This window comes from Ornithodoros turicata, chromosome 8 (genome assembly GCF_037126465.1).
Source record: "Ornithodoros turicata isolate Travis chromosome 8, ASM3712646v1, whole genome shotgun sequence".
Classification (NCBI taxonomy): domain Eukaryota; kingdom Metazoa; phylum Arthropoda; class Arachnida; order Ixodida; family Argasidae; genus Ornithodoros; species Ornithodoros turicata.
In genome coordinates this window covers 11,820,922-11,844,207 of record NC_088208.1, presented here as the reverse complement: position 1 = coordinate 11,844,207, position 23,286 = coordinate 11,820,922, and the positions used below count along the sequence as shown (strand labels likewise).

General features: G+C 45.2%; 1 protein-coding gene and 1 long non-coding RNA gene across 2 annotated transcripts in view; one reads left to right on the top strand and one right to left on the bottom strand.

The window, feature by feature from the left end:
• Positions 1 to 23,286, top strand: part of LOC135366460 (atlastin-3-like) — a 48,484-nt gene that overhangs the window by 16,998 nt on the left and 8,200 nt on the right. Inside the window, exons 4-8 of the mRNA XM_064599175.1 lie at positions 1,158 to 1,446; positions 16,708 to 16,835; positions 16,902 to 16,958; positions 17,037 to 17,108; positions 19,349 to 19,495. Of these exons, the coding sequence (XP_064455245.1) occupies positions 1,158 to 1,446; positions 16,708 to 16,835; positions 16,902 to 16,958; positions 17,037 to 17,108; positions 19,349 to 19,495 (693 nt within the window). The remainder of the gene's footprint in view (positions 1 to 1,157; positions 1,447 to 16,707; positions 16,836 to 16,901; positions 16,959 to 17,036; positions 17,109 to 19,348; positions 19,496 to 23,286) is intronic.
• Positions 9,426 to 13,277, bottom strand: LOC135366461 (uncharacterized). Its single transcript, XR_010414172.1, has 3 exons — positions 12,882 to 13,277; positions 12,476 to 12,825; positions 9,426 to 9,695 (listed from the first exon to the last, which is right to left on the bottom strand). It is a non-coding gene; the product is annotated as an uncharacterized LOC135366461 (long non-coding RNA).

Sequence of the window (23,286 nt, the reverse complement as noted above, 5' to 3'; positions counted from 1 at the left end):
AAGCCTGAGGCCATACATTCATTTTTCGCGAATTCGAGTTTCTCAAATTTTCAGTGCATGGGAGTGGATGGGAGATGCAACAAAATCACAATATCACTTATCTCAGTTATTCGGCAGCTGATATTTGGCCAAAATGATGTCATTCCCTAGAGTTGCAGTCTGGGAATTGATCGCAATCAACAAATTCGACAAGCTTACTGCAGGTTTCCAGATCCCTGCGAATGAAAATTCGCTAGGTCATTTGCTAGGATGTTCTCCATGCTGACGCCGATTATATTACTTCCTTAGAACGCGCGAAGAAGGTAAAGCGATGAAAATAGTTTTGGGACGGTCCAGACAACATCTCGCTCGGTTTCGCTCCCAAGAACGTCAAACAGCGTCGAAGCTATGTTACGATGCATCCTATCAAGACGTTCACACCCAGGATGGCGACTTTGTGAGATTACCGCCTCTGCCGGATTTGGGGGAGGGGAGGGGCAGGCGGGGCACTTGTCTTGGGGCCCCCACCAGAAAAGGTCTTGTCCACGGGAAATCTGTTTTTCATGCCTCAAACGCATCCGTGAAACGGAAACTTGGTAAAAATGTATCTTACGTCCAGGCATATCGACCGCGAATAACACATTGGATAGACATGGAATACACGAGGGAACCCCCACAGCACAGTGCCCCGGGGTCCCAACCACTGTAAATCTGGCACAGGTTACCGCATTCAGCGCAGACTTTCTGGCGGCCCTCATATCGTAGAGCGCATATAGACCAACCATCTGACAGACGTTGTCGCTCTGTAAAACACTGCATGTGTCTCGTCCGACACAGTTCCAGGCTCCCACTGCAAAGAATGGCCACGCCTCGCAGCGGGAGCAAGTGCGAAGAAGAGATCGGGACATTGCGTCATACTGGATGGCTCAGAGCTAGGAGACCATATCCTCACTCTCTAATGAAATCCAACAACCCAACTATATACTCAGTATAGTTGTGGAATATAGCTGATATTTCCTCTTCCCTTGTGAAATATTGAACATCCCTCACAACATTGCAGAGGGTAGAACCTTATGAGAAAGTAGCTGTTACTTAACTGAACTGGAGTACGACTCTGTTTCTACTGCAAAAGTAAAAGTATCGTCGAATCAGTGCCGATTATGGGTTTCTGCATGTAGTTTTTCACAGAGTACGGGCGTCTTGCAGCAGGGAACACGTCCGAGAAGCCTTTCGACAAGCTTACGTTTCTTGTGCGCGACTGGAGCTCCCCCTTCGATGCTCCGTACGGTGCGGAAGGCGGAAGGGCCGTTCTGAACGAATGGCTAAACGTTTCGGAGCAGCAACATGAAGATGGGCGACAAATCCGCGAGCACATCCGATCCTGCTTCTCAGAGGTGGATTGCTTCCTTATGCCTCATCCTGGACTCAAGGTGGCTACTTCAGCTGAGTTTGACGGACGCTCATCTGGTGAGAAGCTTTTCAGGTCATCTCGTCTATAACTTTAGTTCAAGATCATGAACTTTAAATTGATACTCGCGATGAACGCATTTATTGCTTATTAATCATTCGACTCGGCGGATCACTTTGTAACGTGACCGTCTGCTAAGCCAGAGTTCCTACGAAGTCTAACCAGGCTGTGGAAGTCACCAACACGGTGCACTCTTAGACAAAAAGGTATCGTACTAAAACCCTTGAAGTGGTAACGGGCCGTCACATATGTTAGTATAAAAACGTAATGGAGTTAAATACTTCGAATGGGTGGTATTAAATCCAGTTGGCAGTGTGTAAAATTACCGCCTTAAGGCGACAGTTCGGACCACCGGAGGGTATTCGGGTGGCGACTGCGTTCGATCCTCCATGTAGAATAGAAAGAGACAAAGCTTCTCCGTTTTAGATAAAATGAACTAAATCCTAATGTTAACCCATATTCGGTTTCGGTTTTCCCGTGAAGTCACCGTTGTGCCTGATGTAACAGTTGTGCAAGACGACACAACAGCAGTCGGTGCTCGGTTAAGGTTCAAACTGAGATTTTCAGGCGAGACCTGATCCAATTGGGATTGGCAGTTTAATTTAATAACTTATGTTATTCCGAACAATCTAGCGTGTGACGTTTGTGACACAGGTGTTGTTTCTGTAACTCAGACAGATGCGCCTGATAAATGTTTATGCTCCATAAGTCAAATCTCATACGAGAACAATTCAAATCTGTTACAGTTAATAACACTTACTTGTCTCTTCAAAAGGCAATGGTGCTACACCAAGCTTTTATGCATGACTGTGAAAGACACGCATGTTGTGTTTTTCTTTTCGATCTCACGATGCACTAAGCATGACCCATGCCTTGTCGCCCAACAACACCTTCACATATGCAGTAACCAGTCACTCTTAGCAATAAGCAGGAATCCCATGCCCATTGAAAGTACGGGAACCAGGAGCGTCGACGAACAAATCACAACACACAGCCCGCCAAGAGGGGTCGAGCAGACGCCACAAGGAACGCAGGTAGAGAACGGTTCTGAAGCGACGACTGTTCAAAGTGCGGCTTTCAGTCGGGCGTAGAAGATGCAGGTTGAAAGTTGCATTACAAATTCTCGGAGCCACGAAATATTTGGAATGAGGTTTTGAATGGTAATCTTGAATGGTACGGAGAGATATAAGGAATCACCTGATACGACCGGTTTAGTACACATCTGGGGTCCAGACTGTCCCTTTAAGGGCAGCAGCCGTTGAGGACTTACCACCCACACGTTGCGAGCCAAGATGGCGTGCTGCACTCGAGAAGTTAACGACTGGCGTTTAACCCGTGCAAGAGGGGGCGACGCTATCGACCCGGTAAACGGGAAGCTTATCAGATTTTCAAACGTTTTCCTTCTAATGGTCTGGAAGTTGTTTAGACGCATCGTAGATTACGGGTTGTCTTGTAGCGGTACCGGTTTCTACTTACTTCTGCGTCTGTTAGTACAAGGCTAGTATTTTGTATGGGCTGACCTGACTGAACAAGCGGCGCTTGTGGTGTGTCCCCTCTAAACCGTCACGTGAGGACACTTCGTCGTTGTGAGAAACTTCTTGCGGTGTGGCGAGCTGGGCTTGAACCCCTTGAACAACCCTTAGAATAAACAGAGCCTCAAAGAGGGTCAAGGGTTAAGTGGTGCTGATGAAAGGCCTCGCAGAGGAAAGAAGGTTAAAAATTGAGCGGTTTGGACATGATTAAAAGCGCACGACCCCAATCCGGTTATATCCTGATCTCCCTGATATTAGCTTCGCCTTCTGCTCAACGTTGCCACTCCTCCGTCTCCCTGATCCAGTATTCTAACAATGCCCCGTTGTTCCTCCCTATCACTAGCAGTGCGTTCTTTATTGCCATCAAGAAACCTCTGAACCCGACCCGATAAATGAATTGACGGCAGGCTTACACATTTCAAGTCAGCTTTCTTTACCCGCATAGCTTCATGGAAGAATAGGAACCTTCCTTCTTTCATATATAATTCTTCGTTCTCCAAATTTTAAAACACAGCTCTGACAAATCCTCGAAAGGCCTGCCAACGTTTTTTGTCGCTCCCCGTAATAATAATACTTGCGTATTTTATTACTTTAGCTCCCCGCCACTGGGTTCTAGCGCTTTTAATCATAAAGAAAGCATGATTCATGCCATGCTGGATTCCTCCGTTGCCTGGACATAAAAAAGCCGATATGTCGTGAACTTGATGCAGACTCCGCAAAGAATTTTAGACACAGGTGTTCAGCGGCCGCTGCTGGCTTCCTGTGCGACCGACGACGGTTCGTCTCGATAACTATAGCTATGGTTCTCGTGAAAATATATATTGCTACTGACACTGCTGTGATTCGTGAACACTTGTTCGGAGCGTGACGCCTCAAGAAACTGCTACTTTATGGAGCTCGATTCATGTGCAGGTCTCAAGTGGAAAAGCATTGGTTCGAATCGGTTTGTCGATTCGATATTTTTTAGCCGAAACACCTGAAATTTTTAGCTGAATAGCACCGGTGGAAGACAAACGCGTTTTTTGTTCTCATTATACTCACCGGGTATGAATTACCTGTCACGTTTGAGCGGATGGCGTCAGAAGGTCACGTAGCACGTGATTTCGCCCGTCAGCGTGCGCTAACACACCACTGAAGGCCCAGTGCAAAGTCAATAAAGTATATAAGGAAAAATAATTGCAGGGGCTCTTTGGCTTCACGCATAGCATATGTTTGTATGTGCCCAAGCGTCGCACTGCCAGTACAGGACAGCTGTTTCTGCTTTTATTGGGCAATCATCATGAGCAGTGCGCAGTCAGGCAACTTTTGAACGGATGGCGTCAGAAGGTCACGTAGGACGTGATTCCTCTCGTCAGGGTGTCCGAACTCACCACTCAAAGCGTAGTGCAAAGCCAGTGAATTATATAAGGGACAAAAATAGCCGGAGCTCTTTGGCTGCACGCATAACATATGTTTGTAGGTGCTGAAACGTCGCCACGAAAGTATTGGGCAGCTGTTTCGGCCTTATTGGGCCATCGTCAGCACTACGCTGGCAGGCAAACATATGCTATGCGTGCAGCCAAAGAGCTCCGCCTTCTTTTTTTTTACTATGAACCGGTGCTAGTAAATTCGTTTCAAAAATTCGTTTCTGCGTCTTTTTCCGCAACTTCTATAAACCTTAGTGGCCGTTTATCATTTTTCCTCAACTTATATATACATATATATACATACATATAGTTGTGGAAGGAAAAGACGCGGACAACAGATTTTAGGGAAGTTAGAAACACTAGTTCATTTAATGGGCAGAAATTAAAAGTTGAATGAAAAAAGGGGTCGAAGTTTCGACAGTGGCACTGTCTTCGTCAGGACAAAAGATGCGGAGGGGGTTACAGATTGCTTAAATAGGTTTGCTATGTAACGTCATCATCGGTACAAGGCACGCCACAGGCGGTTGTCGGTGAGTCAGGTACGGGAATGTTCCAGAAGGTCAAGTCCGGGTGGAGAGGTCATTCTCCTTTGGTCCCTCTCCGTTTTGAGGGAAAAATTCCTGGGCAGGGTGACTGCTCCTTCGGACCTTGCTGAAAAAAAGAAAAAGGAAAGAAAGGAACGGAAACAGAATGCTCAACTACACTCTAAAATCTATACCTCTTAAAAACCCCTTTTATAAGGTACATTTTTCCAAAAATGTACCATTTATTTTATGCGGTACGAAACCACCTAAAAGGTACAGCACTTTTAAGGTACTGCCGTCTAACAGGTACCCCCGTATAAGAGGTACAGCCGTGTAAGAGGTACTGCAGTCTAACAGGTACAGCCATTTTAGAGGTACCGTCGTCTAAAGGATACAACCGTCTAACAGGTACGCCCGCCTAAGAGGTACTGCCGTCTAACAGGTAGATCCGTCTAAGAGGTACGCCCGTCTAAGGGGTACAGTTGTCTAAGTATACAGTCCGCACACAACAGAGAGGAACATGTTTGTGGTGACATAATCCGCACGTGAGGTATGGCACGCACAGTAAAATGCACGACGCGCATCATGTATTGTGCGCTTATGATTTGGTATCGGTAGTGGTAATACACACTCGCAGAAGTGTGCATCTGTAACATACGCGAAGGCGACCAACGCGTTGCAAGCACATGCAGAACAAAGACAAAAGGCGATCTGAATACTAATTCGCTCTTTATTTGACCTTCAGCGATTTCAGCAGCTGCGAAAGCCGTGGCTTTCTGTACGGCTTCGGGAATTCGTTGTCGCCCACGACATATATTTGCAGCAGGCCTAACAACTGGCCAAAAGCAGTTGGGTATGTCAAGTCTTTTACGTAGTAAACTCTCAAGCAGCACAGCAGCACAAACTCATATAAGCATGTCCGATGGTTCCAGCTACACAGCCTCTCCGTCACTACAACAAACAAGGCTCTCCTGCCCGAAAAAGTGTTTCGGTCCCGGAGAGACCACCTCTTCGGGAACGGCCTGGAGAGGAACGCAGCAATTAGTTCGTCTTTGTGCCTTTGAAAAGATTTGTCTCAAACAAAGGAGGCAGTCCACATAGCGTTGATATCAGGTCATACTTGGAATTTTTTTGGACATCGACGAACGTGGGCGATTCTTTTCCTTCTGAAAAAGCCGCCTTTCCTGGCTGAAAAAGCCGCCAGGATGTTGGTCATCCCCACCATAGCTTGATCAAAGCTTTTGCGGAATCTGACGTCGAATTCCAGTATCAGCTGAGAAACAAATGAAGTTTAGGTATTAGAGATAAAACTACACTGTCGGCTTGAGCAGTAACAGAATAACAAAACCGATCACATCGCTTGATTTATTTCGATCCTATGTATTTGCATCATCGTGGAAGACCAGCCATATTGGCGTATGGATAATTAGTGTTGACAAACTACATCGCTACGCCGTTAAGTGAAGACGTCATTCTGACCCATGGGTGTTTTGCTGACTGGCTACTCTTGCTGGTGCCTGACCTTCCAGTAAAGCAACGTATAAAGGTAATCAGATTTCCCTCCAATATAGAATTATAATTTTATTCCTTACTCGGGGAGCTGGATTCGAAATGGTCCATTGGAGGTGGCTATGTCACGGGGTAGTAGTGTTCGTTATACTGCCGGGAGGTACATTGCCGCGCAGACTTGTCTTAACCAGTGGAGCGCGTGTCATTGGACGCTGAGACGCAACTGGAAGCGAGATTGGGATGATCCACTATCCCCCTGAAGGGAGGTCGATACGCACAGCGAATGAGGTCGCGTTTCGGCATCTCCGTTATGCGTACCGACCCTCCTTTCAACGGGATTGTAGATCATCCTCATCTCGTTTCCAGCTGTCCATCAGCGCTCAATGACACGCGCTCCGCTGGTTAAGGCAAGTGTACGCGCCACTGTATCTACATCGGAAAATATTTCAGAGCTACAACTGGGACGATAACCTGCAGCGTTAGACAAGCCTGAAATAATACACTGACGTGGAACGCTTCTAGGTTGTTAGAGCACCCAATGCAATCGCATACGCACTCAGGCAAGCTAGTGTTCACAAAGCTCACCCCACATGCACGTAGTTGTAACGAAAATGAACAACGTTAAAGAGCAACTTATCATCAGGTGCACCTTCCCAGCCTCTCCATGTCCCGGTCAACTTAACTGTGCGAAGACGGCGGCTTCCTGATCACAAACAAGCTTCACACGCGGACGCGGCTGCACTTATAACGCATGTTTCTTCCGTAGGTATCAAAAGTTCGATTCGCTAGATATGAAGCAAGGTAAAGAAAAAAAATAAGAAACATATGCCACATGACCTCATGAAACCACTGGAAGGTGTGGCTTGTCGGTTCGTCGACAGCTTACCTGCTCCGGAATGTTCTTTTTCTTTTAGTTTTCATGTTGGCCAAAAGAAAACCTGCCTCCTTCACTAACACACGGAGAGAGTTCCATCTCTTTCTGTTTTATCGATGCAAATACCCAATAAGCAATAAACCACGCCTATACAGAACGGCATTTTCCTTCCTAACTGTCTAGCCTGTGTTCGTAATCTACTTGAAACAGACGCAGACAATTTAAACAAAAGTACCACGGTTGAGGCTCTTTAGCTGACGACGCAGACAGGAATGTTTTATGGTATGCCGTGAATGAAACAATCATAGTTGTAAATCAATCTTTATCTCCAAGTCCGTGCGATGTACATGCATTATTTGACTGCATCGAACCCTTTGGGGCGTTAGTTGAACGCAAGAAGTGCTGAAAGCAGTGGAAAGCACAATAAGATTCTGCGCAAGAGGTACTGCTTTATACGGTACAAGACACGGTACCTCACAAACTGAGCGTGTACCCCATCAATATGCTTGTAACTCATACATACAAAGCGAGATCCTTTGTCTCGCCCAGTACCTCTTAAAGCAACTGCGGAAGAGCACTGATGTACCTGATATTCACCAGGTACAGCTCGATATAAGGTACGTTATAAGGTACCGATTTTAGAGTGTAGGCGGCTAGATTTCTTACCGTTGAGAGTGTTCCGAGATCTTCGTTAATGGTTGATTGGAATTTGTGAATGAGATAGGATTCACGTTGTTCTCACCGATCTGAGCTAAAATTTGACTGCAGAATGAAAAGTGATAGGGGATGATCTGGTTGTTTGAAATGGCGAGAGACCGGGAGGTTTGGCTTTTTTGTAATGTCAGACCGGTGGTTGTTGAACCTGATCCGAAATGATGTTTTGGTCTGACCTACGTATTGTGCTTGGCACATGTCGCACTGAATGACATAAATGACGTTAGATGAATTACAGTCAAAGTCACCATTAATTTTGACGGAAAAATTAGAGTTAGTGCTTTCAATTACTTGGGCGCTTTGCATTAATTTGCATATTTGACACCTACGACCATCGCTCGGGTTCCTGGATGTGCTGGCTGACTAACCGTATAGCTAACTAGATTATCGTGCAGATCGTACAAAAAACTTTTGTCCTGACGAAGACAGTGCCACTGTCGAAACGTCGACCCCTTGCCAATTTTACTTTTTAACATATCCCTATGTAATAAACTAGTGTTTCTAAATTCCATAAAATCTGTTTCCGCTCTTTTTTGAACTTATATATATATATATATATTGCAGGGAAAAAAGCCATTAAAGGAACAAATAAATGATACTAGACGTGTTTGTAATTCAAACTTACAGATTAACATGGCTTCTATGGCTGCACGCAGAAAAACAGATACTCATGGAACGATGCGGCAGCACCAGAGGACACGTGTTTCGCCGTGTTTGCGGCTCGTCGGCCCTAGGTAGCTGCGCATCGTTCCGAATTGGCAAACCAGCGGTCACTCAGCGAGCGATATACACCTGGGAGGGTGACTCAGCACTCCTCAATGCCACAGTGCAAGCCAGTGAATTGTAATGCAGGGAAAAAAGCCATTAAAGGAACAAATAAATGATACTAGACGTGTTTGTAATGCAAACTTACAGATTAACATGGCTTCTATGGCTGCACGCAGAAAAACAGGTACTCATGGAACGATGCGGCAGCACCAGAGGACACGTGTTTCGCCGTGTTTGCGGCTCGTCGGCCCTGGGTAGCTGCGCATCGTTCCGAATTGGCAAACCAGGGGTCACTCAGCGAGCGATATACACCTGGGAGGGTGACTAGCACTCCTCAATGCCACAGTGCAAGCCAGAGAATTGTAATGCAGGGAAAAAAGCCATTAAAGGAACAAATAAATGATACTAGACGTGCTTGTAATTCAAACTTACAGATTAACATGGCTTCTATGGCTGCACGCAGAAAAACAGATACTCATGGAACGATGCGGCAGCACCAGAGGACACGTGCTACCCAGGGCCCAGCTACCCAGGGCCGACGAGCCGCAAACACGGCGAAACACGTGTCCTCTGGTGCTGCCGCATCGTTCCATGAGTATCTATATATATATATATATATAGTTGAAATAAATGGGAGACAGAAGACGAAAGTAGGGGAAGTAACAAAAAAAGGGTTTATTAAAACTTAAAAATCATAAAAGTTAGGGAGGATGTCTACGTTACGGCGGAAGCTCCGCCTTCTTCGGGACAAAAGAGCTAAATGTGGCCACGAGGCTGATAAGGGGCTTGAGAATGACGTGGTCGGTTGGGGGAAATTCCCGCCACCTGGCGGTTGTCAATTGGGGAAATTCCAGAGCGTTTTTGTGTCAGGTCCAGGAGTGGGGTCATCGTCCTTGTGGGTCAGTGGGGATTTTGATCTGCCTGAAACGAGAAAAGGCAACAGGGTCTTATCTAGGTTGTTAGACTTCTTATTGTTGACAGCATGCCAGGGTCCTCGTTAATGGCCGATCGGAATTTGTAAATTAGGTAAGATTCCCGTTGTTCCCGGGAGCGGTCGGAGGTAAAGTTCGACTGGAGGATAAAAACTGAGGCTTCGTTGATTGAATGTTCTGGTTGTTTGAAATGGCGTGAGACTGGAAGATTAGGTTTCTTGGTAACATCCGATCGGTGATTGTTGAATCTAATTCGGAAAGAAGTTTTTGTCTGACCCACGTATTGGGCCCGGCATGTGTTGCATTGGATTAGATAGATAACGTTGCATGAGTTACAGTCTACGTCTGCGTTGATCTTGACGGTAAAGTTGGAATTCGTACTTCTGACCGTTTGTGCGGTCTGCATTAACTTGCAAATCTGGCATCTCCTGCCATTACATGGATGACAGCCCGCCGGATGGCTAGTGGGTTCGCCTACTTTAGAGCGGACCAAGCTATCTTGTAAGTTACGTGTACGTCTGTAAGCGACACGTGGTGGATTAGGAAATATGTTTTTCGTGCGTTCTGACTGGAGAAGGATACTGTGGTGGCGGCTAAGTATGTTGTTAATGTTTGGGATATTTCCGGCGAATGTTACAGTTAAGTTCACGGCATTACTTTCTGATTTGTTTTGTCTTTTCTCCAGTAAGCTTAGACGGTTTGCCTTGCGAGCTCTGTTGAGAGCATCTTGAACTAGATCGGGTGGATACTGACGACCGACAAAGGTTTGTTGCAGCTGTTCTAAATTTCTGTCCAGATCGTCGTCATTCGAGCAGATTCTCCTATACCGAAGGGCTTGACTATAGGGAATGGCCAGTTTCGTGTGGCGAGGATGACAACTATGGAATGACAAATACTGCTGAGAGTCTGTGGGTTTACGGAACAGATCAGACGTTAAAACTCCATTGGTTAGCTTAATTTGAACATCAAGAAAGCTAACAGTGACGGCAGAATAGGTGTGAGTGAAGTTAATAGAAGTATGGAACTCATTGAAATCGCGTATAAATTCCAATAGGCTGTCTTCCGAATGTGGCCAGATCATAAATATGTCATCAAGGTAGCGCTTGTATAAAGTGGGTTTGTCCTCACGCGTGTTCAAGAATGCCTCTTCTAGTGAACCCATGAATAGATTTGCATAGTTTGGTGCCATTTTAGTGCCCATAGCGGTGCCGTTGACTTGTAAATAGTGGCCATCGTTAAATTCAAAGTTGTTGTTCTTTAGGATCAGTTCTAGTAGAGTAGATACGACAGATGGATCACAAGAAGAATCAGAGTACTTTGAAAAAGCCGCCTCGGCTGCAGCTATGCCATCATCGTGGGGAATATTGGTATACAGGGAAGAAACATCTAACGTAACTAGGAGACTAGATGGGGGTGGCTGACATTGATTTAGTATTTGCAGGAAGTGATTAGTGTCCTTGATGTACGATGGTAGTTGCGGGGGTATGTCCTTAAGAAGATGATCTACGAAACTAGAGAGTTTTTCAGTGGCTGTCCCATTGCAGGAGACGATTGGACGTCCGGGGTTCCCCGGTTTATGAATCTTTGGGAGCATGTAGAATCTACCTGGCTTTGAGTTACGGGGAAGAAGGTATTCATATACCGCCGAATCGATCTTCTTTGCGGCCTTTAATGCCTTTAGATGTTTTGTGATATCTGAAACAATCTGTTCCGTGGGATCACTGTCTAAAGTTTTGTAAAACGTGGCACAAGCCAATTGTCGCAGTCCCTCATCGATATAATCCTGCATATTCATTACGACAATTGCACCACCTTTATCTGCCCTTTTGATTATTAGGTTTTTCGATTTTTTAAGATGCGACAGACTACTTTGCTCGGCTTGACTCAAATTTGGTTTGGTTTTGCGGGAAGAGGGATTATATGAAGTAATTATATCTTTTTGAACTGCTTTTATATATATATCAAGAGCTTTTTCGCGATTGGGCTCTGGCGTAAATTCACACGGTGGCTTGAAAGGTTTGGGTGTTGTATCAGGCTTATCATGAAAATACTCTTTCAGACGCATACGTCGGGCAAAATTATCTAAATCGAGATGGAGTTGGTATTCGTCTACCTTGTTATTATTTGGGCAGAATGAAAGCCCACGGCTAAGAAGTGATAGTTCAGAATCGCTGAGGGGGTGGGACGACAAATTAACAACATTTTGAGGTGACGTATTGGTTGCGTTGTCATGAGCGTTAGGATTTTGATTGTCACAGTGTTCGGTTTCACCTTGGGAATCTAACGAGGGAGTAATTATGTTACTACTACCTGCGAGATTCGCGTTATATTTAGACATAAGGTCAGGATCTATCTGGTCCCTTGTCATTTTTTTACGTTTGGTGTTATTCACAGTTTCTTCCAAGTTCCTAGTGAACTGTGCCAATTCTGACTCATGCGCGTCCGTAAGGGTCACAGTATCGCGGATAGTTTTAGCTTGCTGAGATATTTCTGCAGTTGTTTCCTCACAGTGGGCTATTAGAACTTCCAGTAATGCAGTAGAGGCGTTGCTAAGGGTTTCATTCCATTTCTTTTGAAGGGTGTGGTTCAGAGGGAAGGTTGGCTGGAGCTTAATCGCGAGTCCTTTAGGAATTTTGTTATGATCGCTATAGACTTGCAGTGCGGTACGGTGGGAATTGTAGCGTATATATTTGTCGTTTAATTGTCGGATTTTGAAAAATGTTTTTGTACTCGGGCATGGCTCATTTGGATTAGAAAAGGTACGCTCACCGGCGGTTAGTCAGTCCTGTTTACGTGCCCTCGATGTCCGTTCGGAGTGTCTTCGTCGCAGCATGGCTGCCTCTTGTGGGGTGGGCCACACTGGATCCGGGATGACCGGGGCGTCAGCTCTGCGTGGTGGAAGTTGTCGAAGCAGGTGTGGGATCAGGTCCTGGAGGTGGCGGCTCATCATCCGCACTCCTTCGAAGTTTGGGTGAAGGCCATCCGCCGCAAGCACCTGGGTTGGACGTCGTCGGTAGAAGCCATGGTCGAGGTAGAAAAGGTCCCGGGACCTCCTGCATAGCTGGACCAGCTGGCGGTTGAAGGCGTGTGCCCGTGGGTTACACTGAAACTCCCTACGCCTGTCAATGAAAGGGCGGCGTCTGTTATATGATCGAGGGAGCACAAGGGTACATACCGCCATTTCAATGCCTCCACGGGCACGGATCCTTTCGAGAAGTGTCTGGTAGTGCGAGATGGCCAACTTGGGCTCAACGAACGGCATGTCGTTAGTCCCACAGTGTAGGACAACGACGCGAACGCTGGCCGGTAGTAGGTCCACCTCCTCGATGAAGTCCAGGATACGTCCTCCGCTGCGGGACACGAACATCGTTGGTGTCGAGCGGGACCTGAAATCAAAGTGGTGGTACAGGTGCTTAGTCTGGGAGTCGCCGAGAACAGCAACTGTGGGAGCATAAAATGGATACTTCCTGACTATCTTCGGCCTGTCTGTCCTAGCAGCCATCGTAGAATAATATCTTGAGAAGTTGGAGTTGGATCGGACGGCTACGTAATTATAGTTGAAATAAATGGGAGACAGATGTTGTTAATTTGTCGTCCCACCCCCTCAGCGATTCTGAACTATCACTTCTTAGCCGTGGGCTTTCATTCTGCCCAAATAATAACAAGGTAGACGAATACCAACTCCATCTCGATTTAGATAATTTTGCAGGACGTATGCGTCTGAAAGAGTATTTTCATGATAAGCCTGATACAACACCCAAACCTTTCAAGCCACCGTGTGAATTTACGCCAGAGCCCAATCGCGAAAAAGCTCTTGATATATATATAAAAGCAGTTCAAAAAGATATAATTACTTCATATAATCCCTCTTCCCGCAAAACCAAACCAAATTTGAGTCAAGCCGAGCAAAGTAGTCTGTCGCATCTTAAAAAATCGAAAAACCTAATAATCAAAAGGGCAGATAAAGGTGGTGCAATTGTCGTAATGAATATGCAGGATTATATCGATGAGGGACTGCGACAATTGGCTTGTGCCACGTTTTACAAAACTTTAGACAGTGATCCCACGGAACAGATTGTTTCAGATATCACAAAACATCTAAAGGCATTAAAGGCCGCAAAGAAGATCGATTCGGCGGTATATGAATACCTTCTTCCCCGTAACTCAAAGCCAGGTAGATTCTACATGCTCCCAAAGATTCATAAACCGGGGAACCCCGGACGTCCAATCGTCTCCTGCAATGGGACAGCCACTGAAAAACTCTCTAGTTTCGTAGATCATCTTCTTAAGGACATACCCCCGCAACTACCATCGTACATCAAGGACACTAATCACTTCCTGCAAATACTAAATCAATGTCAGCCACCCCCATCTAGTCTCCTAGTTACGTTAGATGTTTCTTCCCTGTATACCAATATTCCCCACGATGATGGCATAGCTGCAGCCGAGGCGGCTTTTTCAAAGTACTCTGATTCTTCTTGTGATCCATCTGTCGTATCTACTCTACTAGAACTGATCCTAAAGAACAACAACTTTGAATTTAACGATGGCCACTATTTACAAGTCAACGGCACCGCTATGGGCACTAAAATGGCACCAAACTATGCAAATCTATTCATGGGTTCACTAGAAGAGGCATTCTTGAACACGCGTGAGGACAAACCCACTTTATACAAGCGCTACCTTGATGACATATTTATGATCTGGCCACATTCGGAAGACAGCCTATTGGAATTTATACGCGATTTCAATGAGTTCCATACTTCTATTAACTTCACTCACACCTATTCTGCCGTCACTGTTAGCTTTCTTGATGTTCAAATTAAGCTAACCAATGGAGTTTTAACGTCTGATCTGTTCCGTAAACCCACAGACTCTCAGCAGTATTTGTCATTCCATAGTTGTCATCCTCGCCACACGAAACTGGCCATTCCCTATAGTCAAGCCCTTCGGTATAGGAGAATCTGCTCGAATGACGACGATCTGGACAGAAATTTAGAACAGCTGCAACAAACCTTTGTCGGTCGTCAGTATCCACCCGATCTAGTTCAAGATGCTCTCAACAGAGCTCGCAAGGGAAACCGTCTAAGCTTACTGGAGAAAAGACAAAACAAATCAGAAAGTAATGCCGTGAACTTAACTGTAACATTCGCCGGAAATATCCCAAACATTAACAACATACTTAGCCGCCACCACAGTATCCTTCTCCAGTCAGAACGCACGAAAAACATATTTCCTAATCCACCACGTGTCGCTTACAGACGTACACGTAACTTACAAGATAGCTTGGTCCGCTCTAAAGTAGGCGAACCCACTAGCCATCCGGCGGGCTGTCATCCATGTAATGGCAGGAGATGCCAGATTTGCAAGTTAATGCAGACCGCACAAACGGTCAGAAGTACGAATTCCAACTTTACCGTCAAGATCAACGCAGACGTAGACTGTAACTCATGCAACGTTATCTATCTAATCCAATGCAACACATGCCGGGCCCAATACGTGGGTCAGACAAAAACTTCTTTCCGAATTAGATTCAACAATCACCGATCGGATGTTACCAAGAAACCTAATCTTCCAGTCTCACGCCATTTCAAACAACCAGAACATTCAATCAACGAAGCCTCAGTTTTTATCCTCCAGTCGAACTTTACCTCCGACCGCTCCCGGGAACAACGGGAATCTTACCTAATTTACAAATTCCGATCGGCCATTAACGAGGACCCTGGCATGCTGTCAACAATAAGAAGTCTAACAACCTAGATAAGACCCTGTTGCCTTTTCTCGTTTCAGGCAGATCAAAATCCCCACTGACCCACAAGGACGATGACCCCACTCCTGGACCTGACACAAAAACGCTCTGGAATTTCCCCAATTGACAACCGCCAGGTGGCGGGAATTTCCCCCAACCGACCACGTCATTCTCAAGCCCCTTATCAGCCTCGTGGCCACATTTAGCTCTTTTGTCCCGAAGAAGGCGGAGCTTCCGCCGTAACGTAGACATCCTCCCTAACTTTTATGATTTTTAAGTTTTAATAAACCCTTTTTTTGTTACTTCCCCTACTTTCGTCTTCTGTCTCCCATTTATTTCAACTATAATTACGTAGCCGTCCGATCCAACTCCAACTTCTCAAGATATATATATATATATATAGGAGAAAGAGGTTAATATATCAGACGGCTACGAAGTTGAATAAAAGTGAAATAATAAGACGTTATTATTTCACTTTGATATATACAGTCAACCCTCGATTTATGAACCTTCGATTTATGAATTCCCTGGTTTTATGAACACTAGCACGACGAACCAAACTTTTTACATGCATTTTTCCCTCGTTTTATGAAACTCGATTAATGAATGGAATTTATGGGAACCAACTAGGAGTTGCCCAGCGTTTCTGCCCTCAATTTATGAACGGATCGTCCCGAGGCCAACAAAAACCTTCAAAGGGATTATTCGTGGTCTTATGAATGACGCCTGAACAGACAAAACGTCTTCCAGGTATTGAACCCTCGGTTCTTAACCCCTCGAAATCCGAACAACAAACGGGTTTTTGCAGAAGTGTTCCTAACCTCAATTCATGAATAAGGTGTCCGCTGTCACTCGGAGATTAATAAACATAGGTTAAAAACCCCAGAGGAAGTCCGAGACCAGTTGACTGCGAATGTGCTGACATCTCCTCTTTCCAAGATTGACACTGCGGAAGGCATGGTCCAAAGCAAAATTAAACTATTTAGAATTGCATAATAAACAGAGTGTGAATGCGTTAACATCTGTGTTTTGTGAGACTGATACAGCAGAAGGCATGGTCCAAAGCAAAATTACACAATATATTGCATTACAATCACAATATCAAATCGGAAACACTGTTCCATTTGCTCGATAGTACTCACTTAACGGAATTTTCGATTTATGAATCCCTCGATTTATGAACGATTTTTCGGGGAACCGAGGCTGTTCATAAATCGAGGGTTGACTGTATATATATATTCTCTTGTTGCAGATATCGGCAGAGACTTTATAGTTCAGCTAAATGACCTGGTACCTAGGCTCCTCGCTCCAGACAACCTCGTGGTGAAAAAGATCAATGGCACAGAAGTTACCTGTGAGGCGCTGCTAAAGTACATCAAGGTAACCTACCGTCAGTTGAGCCATTGTTTGAGGCAGTAACACTAACAGCTTTTTTAAATTGTTCAGGCTTACACGAACACTTTTGTGATGGATAAACTTCCAGAGCCCAGGTCTATATTGCAGGTAATTGAAGTCTCAGTCTTTTTTTTGGATTCTCAGTGATCGTGAACAATACCGAAACTATGTATTTTGTTCTTCCAGGCAGCAGCAGAAGTGTATTACTCGGAGGCTGTCGCGACAGAGATAAAACAGTATAACAGTGATATGGATGAGGTATTTTTTCATTTATTCATTTATCTCTTTGAGTTCAAGGAATTTGTATTGTTCTTGTTCCGAACACATCTACTATAGGGTTGTGCAGGTACGGGCACCATGAAACGGCTCAACAGTATTTTTATCCTTTTTTTACAAATCATGGGCCACGTTGTATAAAACAAAACGAAGATGAGTGCGATGTTACGGTGAGTTCGTCTTCTCGATTCAGTGAAGGCTCGCGTCGGAAACCGTTCTGCCATCGTGCTCACGTGAGGACGAACTCGAGTTCGGAAGCACAGCAACTGGGGAGCGGAAATTAAGTAATGCGCTCAAGAGTCCAATGCTATGCAGGATGAAAGTGTTCTTTACGGATCTGATGGCGGAGGGTGCTGGTTCGACAACCATTCTCGGGACATGTTTATGTCTTGCGGGAGGTCATTCACTTATGCATGTCAATCTCAGTAGTGTGAGAGTTTTGGAGGAACGGTAGGATATCACCGTACAGCGAGCCTCTGCGGTACGACATATTTGACAGCGCCGATGACAGATCCCAGCGCTTGCTTCTTATTCGGTACGGTACTTAATAAATCAGTATGAAGCATTCCAAACGGACATTTCAGTAAGTTGATTGTACTTTTCTTCTTTTCTACTTTTCTGTATTGTTCTTAGTGTTCTGCCGCTGCTCCGTCAAGTGACTAATGATATGGCCTCCTCGCGCCGCTGTTTTGCGGCCGTCTTAGTCGCCGCTGACAAACACGCAAATATAAATATTTGGACGACTTTTCTGGACATAATCGCTGTACGACGTAACGTATTTCGCAGTGGGTATGGCTAATTCAACCACGGTCTATTTGATTTCGTCGTCCCCATTGGTCGATATAGAACCCGAATGCGAAACTGATCTCAAATATCTTATCCATTCGAGCTTTGGACGCGCACAATGTTTAAAACACGCCCAGTTACACGTCCAGGTCAGTACAAGTCATGTTACTGTAATGATCAAGTCGAGTGTTGGCGAGATTCCACTTTAAATGACTTCAGAACACGACATCAGAATTACCCAAGCAACCTCTCAAATTTTGCCTTCGTTGTGCCGGGAGATGGTCACGTGTCATACTGTGGACCAGAATAAGTTCGCAGTTAACCGCGGTCTCATATTCCCATCCTCGGTGGCACACTCACGAAGACACGATATATATACAGGGTGGCTTTTTTTTTAGGCGATACAGATTTTTCATTAAAAAAAACTATAAGGGTTATAGACATGCTGTTTTCACTCCTATCATCTCTGAGCCTGCGGACGTTCTTGGCCATATGTTACTCAACCGTCAAATCACTAATTACCTAAAAATCGTTAATTAACTTTTAATTATCAAAGCCACGAAGTTGTCCCAATGAGAACATCTGTTCCTATCGGTGACCTGATATCGTAGCCGTTTTCAGAACAAAAATCCGTTCGGTAGCTCGTCCGCAAAAAAAAAAAAATCGTGAAGGAACTCATTTTTGTTCTTCTTTTCCTTCATTGCGCATCTTCCGAGACGCGTCTTTCCTTTACCCTCAATGTGAGATGGTGAAGGAGCCTCATGCGTCGAAGATGAGCTTTAACTTGCGGAAAGAAAACAAAAACAAATGTATCGGGCGACGCTATTCGAACCGCCCTTATCTTGGGCTGCATTTTCTGTTTTCTGTATATGTGTGTGTGTGTTTGTAAGTCAAACGTCGGCATGCGAGTACTGGACAGCTGTTTCGGCCTCCTCTGGCCTCATCAGCAGCACGCAGGCAGACAGCGTTTGAGCGGATGCCATCAGAAAGTCGCATATATGCCGCATCGTTCCATGAGTATCTGTTTCTCTGCGTGCAACCATAGAAGCCATGTTAATCTGTAATTTTGAATTTCAAACACGTCTAGTGTTATTTACGAGGATGCGAAAAAAAAGAAGAGAAAACGAACTGTGGAACGTACTGCTGATCTAGGTCGTGCAAATCCCATCAAATGATATTCTTGGTGGTCATTAGGCACTACAGCTGTTCCATATTGAATACACGCGAGAACGGTATGTGAAAATACTTAAATCAACGACAAAGCATATCTCCTTTGAGATCTATCACAATCACTGTTTCTGGTATATTGCATGAAGACATGATGATCAGGTCAGAGAGAGGTCAGAGGACTTTTATTTTGTGCAATATGTTGAAATACGTTAGCTGTAATCATTTTGTTTTGAGACTAACGTATTTTCATACATTTGACATGGTAGATTTGTGGCAAGGAGGAAGGCATGAAGGTCCGTGTACTCAGCGAGCATCACCTGCGCTTGAAGAGCTCTGCAGAGATGCGCTTTCTGGGCATTCCTAGCATTGGTGGAGACGACTGCAAGAAGCGTTTTCTTGAGAAACTCATGCAGGCAAGTATACGCGTCCTACTAGGAGCACGAGTTGGGCCTGCGCTTAGCTATGCCATGATAAAGCCCGTCTGCGTCCTGTAGTACCTCTGTTGCGCTTGGCAAAGTCTGATAACCTCTGGAGGCGGGGTAGTTGGTACTGATTCATGCTGTGAGCGCAGCACAAAAAACGACCCGGGGCATAGTAGATAGTACGACTGTGAATGGAGATAATACACTTGTGACGTCGGAAACCGGCGCCGATGGGGGCGTTCTCAGTAAACATATCATGTGTCGTCCCTACAGCAGTATATCTTCTTTTTGTATCTCGACAGACGGGCTGCCTGATACGTCCGTTATCCCCCGTTCGTTTATTTATATATACAGGGTGTCCACGCTAAGTGTGAACAGATTTTTAAAAAATATATCAATCACTTTTTCCGAGATGAAATCAATTGCAATATAGCATGTGCTGAAGGGCACTCCCTAGGGGGCATTAACAGACTCCTAAGGCAATGTCTTAATTAACTTTCAATAATTAACTTTTTAATTATAAAAGCTACGAAGTTGCTCCAATGAGAACATCTGATCTCTTCGGTCACCAGATACCAAAACCGTTTTCAGAACAAAATACCGTTCGATAGATCGTCCGCAAAAAAATTCGTGAAGGAGCGCCATTTTTTTCTTTATTTGGTTTGGTTTGGACGGAAGAGATCAGATGTTCTCATTGGAGCAACTTCGTAGCTTTCATAATTAAAAAGCTAATTATTGAAAGTTAATTAAGACATTGCCTTAGGAGTCTGTTAATGCCCCCCTAGGGAGTGCCCTTCAGCATATGCTATATTGCAATTGATTTCATTGTTTCACAAGTTGTTGTTTTGTTTCTGCGACGCTTGCTGAAGAACTGATGTTTGAATGAATAGAACGTCGTGAGGAGCAAGATGAGCGTGCCGAACCCCCGGAGCGCCGTGAACCCGTCTCACGCTGGCGATCACGGCGCTCTCCAATTTCCTTGATTATGCCCCTCATGGGGTCACATGAGTGGTGGTGGTGGTGATGATAGGGCTTGCCGTTGTCGGCCTCACGTATGTGGGCAACGTCACGACTCACGCCCTGGGGGAGTGTGCGTCCTGGGCCGACTTCTAAGGTTACATGAGTCCTTCTGGATTTCCATTTGAATATTTCGTCCGGTTAGGCTGCGCGCGACGTTCGTCTTCACCACGAACGTGGAATGCCTTTCTGTTTGAATCTTTTTGCGCTTGTAGCTGATGGGGGGCCACTTCGAAAGACAGTTCGAGGATGCAGATTCTCTCCAGCTCAGACTCTGTTTACTCCCAAGCCTTTGATAGCTTTCGCACGGTGTTCATCCCTTCGGAGTCCGAAGTTATGCTGCCTCTTTTCAGAGAGGGGTACTCTACGTTGGGGCGCCTTGCGCCTTGTTGTTCTGCAGACGATGTTGGGGCTGTCTCTTCCAAGTCCCTCGCCTGATTACCAAGTGGGGTACTATCGGTATCTTGTGTCAACGTCGTGGAACAGGCTAATGCTCATGCTTGAGTGGTGTAGATTCCTACAAACCTTCTTGCACTCCTACACTCTAAACCAGGTAACGCATATGTAACGGTTAAGTACCGCTTGGCCAAGAGGTACATTTTTTAAAAAATGTACCTCTTAAATTTAAGAGGTAAACGCACCCTCACATGCGGTACATGCAACGGATAGCGCGCAGCGATTTAGGCCTATCCGTCGTGGTGGTTCCCCTCCTCTACGATATATTAACAGCCCCAGGAAGCTACTCTGTACGATAAATATCACAAACAAATACCTTTATTCGAAAATAGGAGAAAATACAGTGTAAAAAATCCAACAACCGTTAATAGCTTGCCTGAAAAACATGCCTACTTGCTTGTGAAATCCAGGTGTAAAGTGCAATCTAGGCTTCTCTAATTCACGCATCAACGTTCGTGCATGACGCTCAAAGTTCGTTGTCCCCGTCCCTCAGTCGTTGTGTCCAGCCTGCCGGTGATCAGGACCACTGGGAATCAGAGCGAAGACGAACGAAAATGCGTCGTGCGGACGAATAATTACTTCATAGATATAATACCCACCTTAAATGACTCCAATCTTGAAAGCGTCGAACGAGTTTCTTCAAAGACATGAGCAGACTCGTCCTCGCTCCCCGACGTTTCAAAACAAACTGATTTGCCAGCGGTTGCAAGAAACGCATTTTTCCCAAACGTGCGATCCCTCACGGTCACGGGTTCGAGCTATTGCACTTCTTTGATAGAATGATAGTGCTGATCCATTACGGCACTGCTGCATAAGGGAATTTATTGACTGGTATTCGGAATCACGCGAAATATTTTTGCAGCGCATAGAGATCGTGAGAAGGCGTTCGTACTCATGCGCCGGAAACACGCGGTACACATGAGGTACAGCTCTGCTAGACCGCGCCTAAAAGGTACCTAGCCGGTACGGATGGGTCTCGGAGCCCTTGTACCGCTTGAATTTCGCAGTGGTCGCGAACTGTACCTGCTGGTTGAGGACTGTACCTCATGTGTACCGCTTGGCCCAGATGCGGGTCCTCTTTCATGCGGTACATATCGGGTGCCGGATTTAGAGTGTATAGCTGGACACCGCCAACAGGAGCGTTTGGGGTAAATTCTGTTTCTGCCGGTGCGGCTTCAGGACTAGGAGGATCTTGCGAAAGCAGCGTCGAATGTGACAGCTCATCCAAGGACGATATGGCCATATCCTGGCGCGAAGGTAGCCGACGATCCTTTAGTCTTTTTACTATTTTGGCTCTATCAGAATCCCAAGAAAGTGACCAGTCAGAACGTTAGGCCACGCAAAGAGGTGAAAAGACTCTACTTATTTCACCCATAACAGACAACAGAAAAGAATATTCGAAGAGTATGCTCGAATATGAGTAATGTGCGTGAGATCTGAAGACAAAAGTGAATGCGTAACCAATGTGGTGGAGCCACCAAATCTACTAAAGTACTATTAAAGTACTAAAATGAAGTTAAATCTCACAAACAAACAACCTACAAACAGCACAGAACAATAACGGCACCTAATGAAACAGGATTTTGCAGGTGTATAGTCCATAAGTAATACCTTGAATTAAACTAAAAAATGTTGAATTCTCTTCTGTTGCATTTAGATGTAGTAAAAAATCGTAAATATCACGGAAGTTCTTGAAAAGTGCATATCTCTGTGAAAAAATTTCCAACGCCTATAAAAAGCAAGGAAGGGTGCTTCCTATGTAACACTAGAAGAGCACCCCGTTTATGGCAGAAGTAAATTAAAGTACTTGTTGTTGAACTGACGAAAATTTTACTTGCGACGAGGTACTTGCGACGCACGCTTGGCACCGCTGTCAGGGACCATGAGCGTACCTTGCTCCTGCTAGACACGAAAAACTTACTAAATAAACTTAAAGTATTGCAACAGAAATGTTGGGGAGTGTCGTAAAAGCTAAAACAGAAAGGTGGTTTACCAAATGATCTGTCTCGACCGCCTCAATGTCGGGGCTGCAAGAGCTCCCAAGTTCGTCTGGCGGCTGTTTTCAATTTTTCGCCCCTTTGACCCTTGCCGGATTACGACTGTAAAGTTCTATGGTATAGGTCTCAACGTCGTACACCTTGCGTTCAGTCATGGTTTTCTGCTTCCGTCAGGTGTCAGATGTTTTACGCCTTCGTTGACAATAATGGTGCTTGACTCATCAAAACGAGTGAGCTGTTTTCCACACAAAAATTCTATACTTACGGCAGTTTTATTAAGAGACCATAGTTTGAACTCCACTGACTCGAACA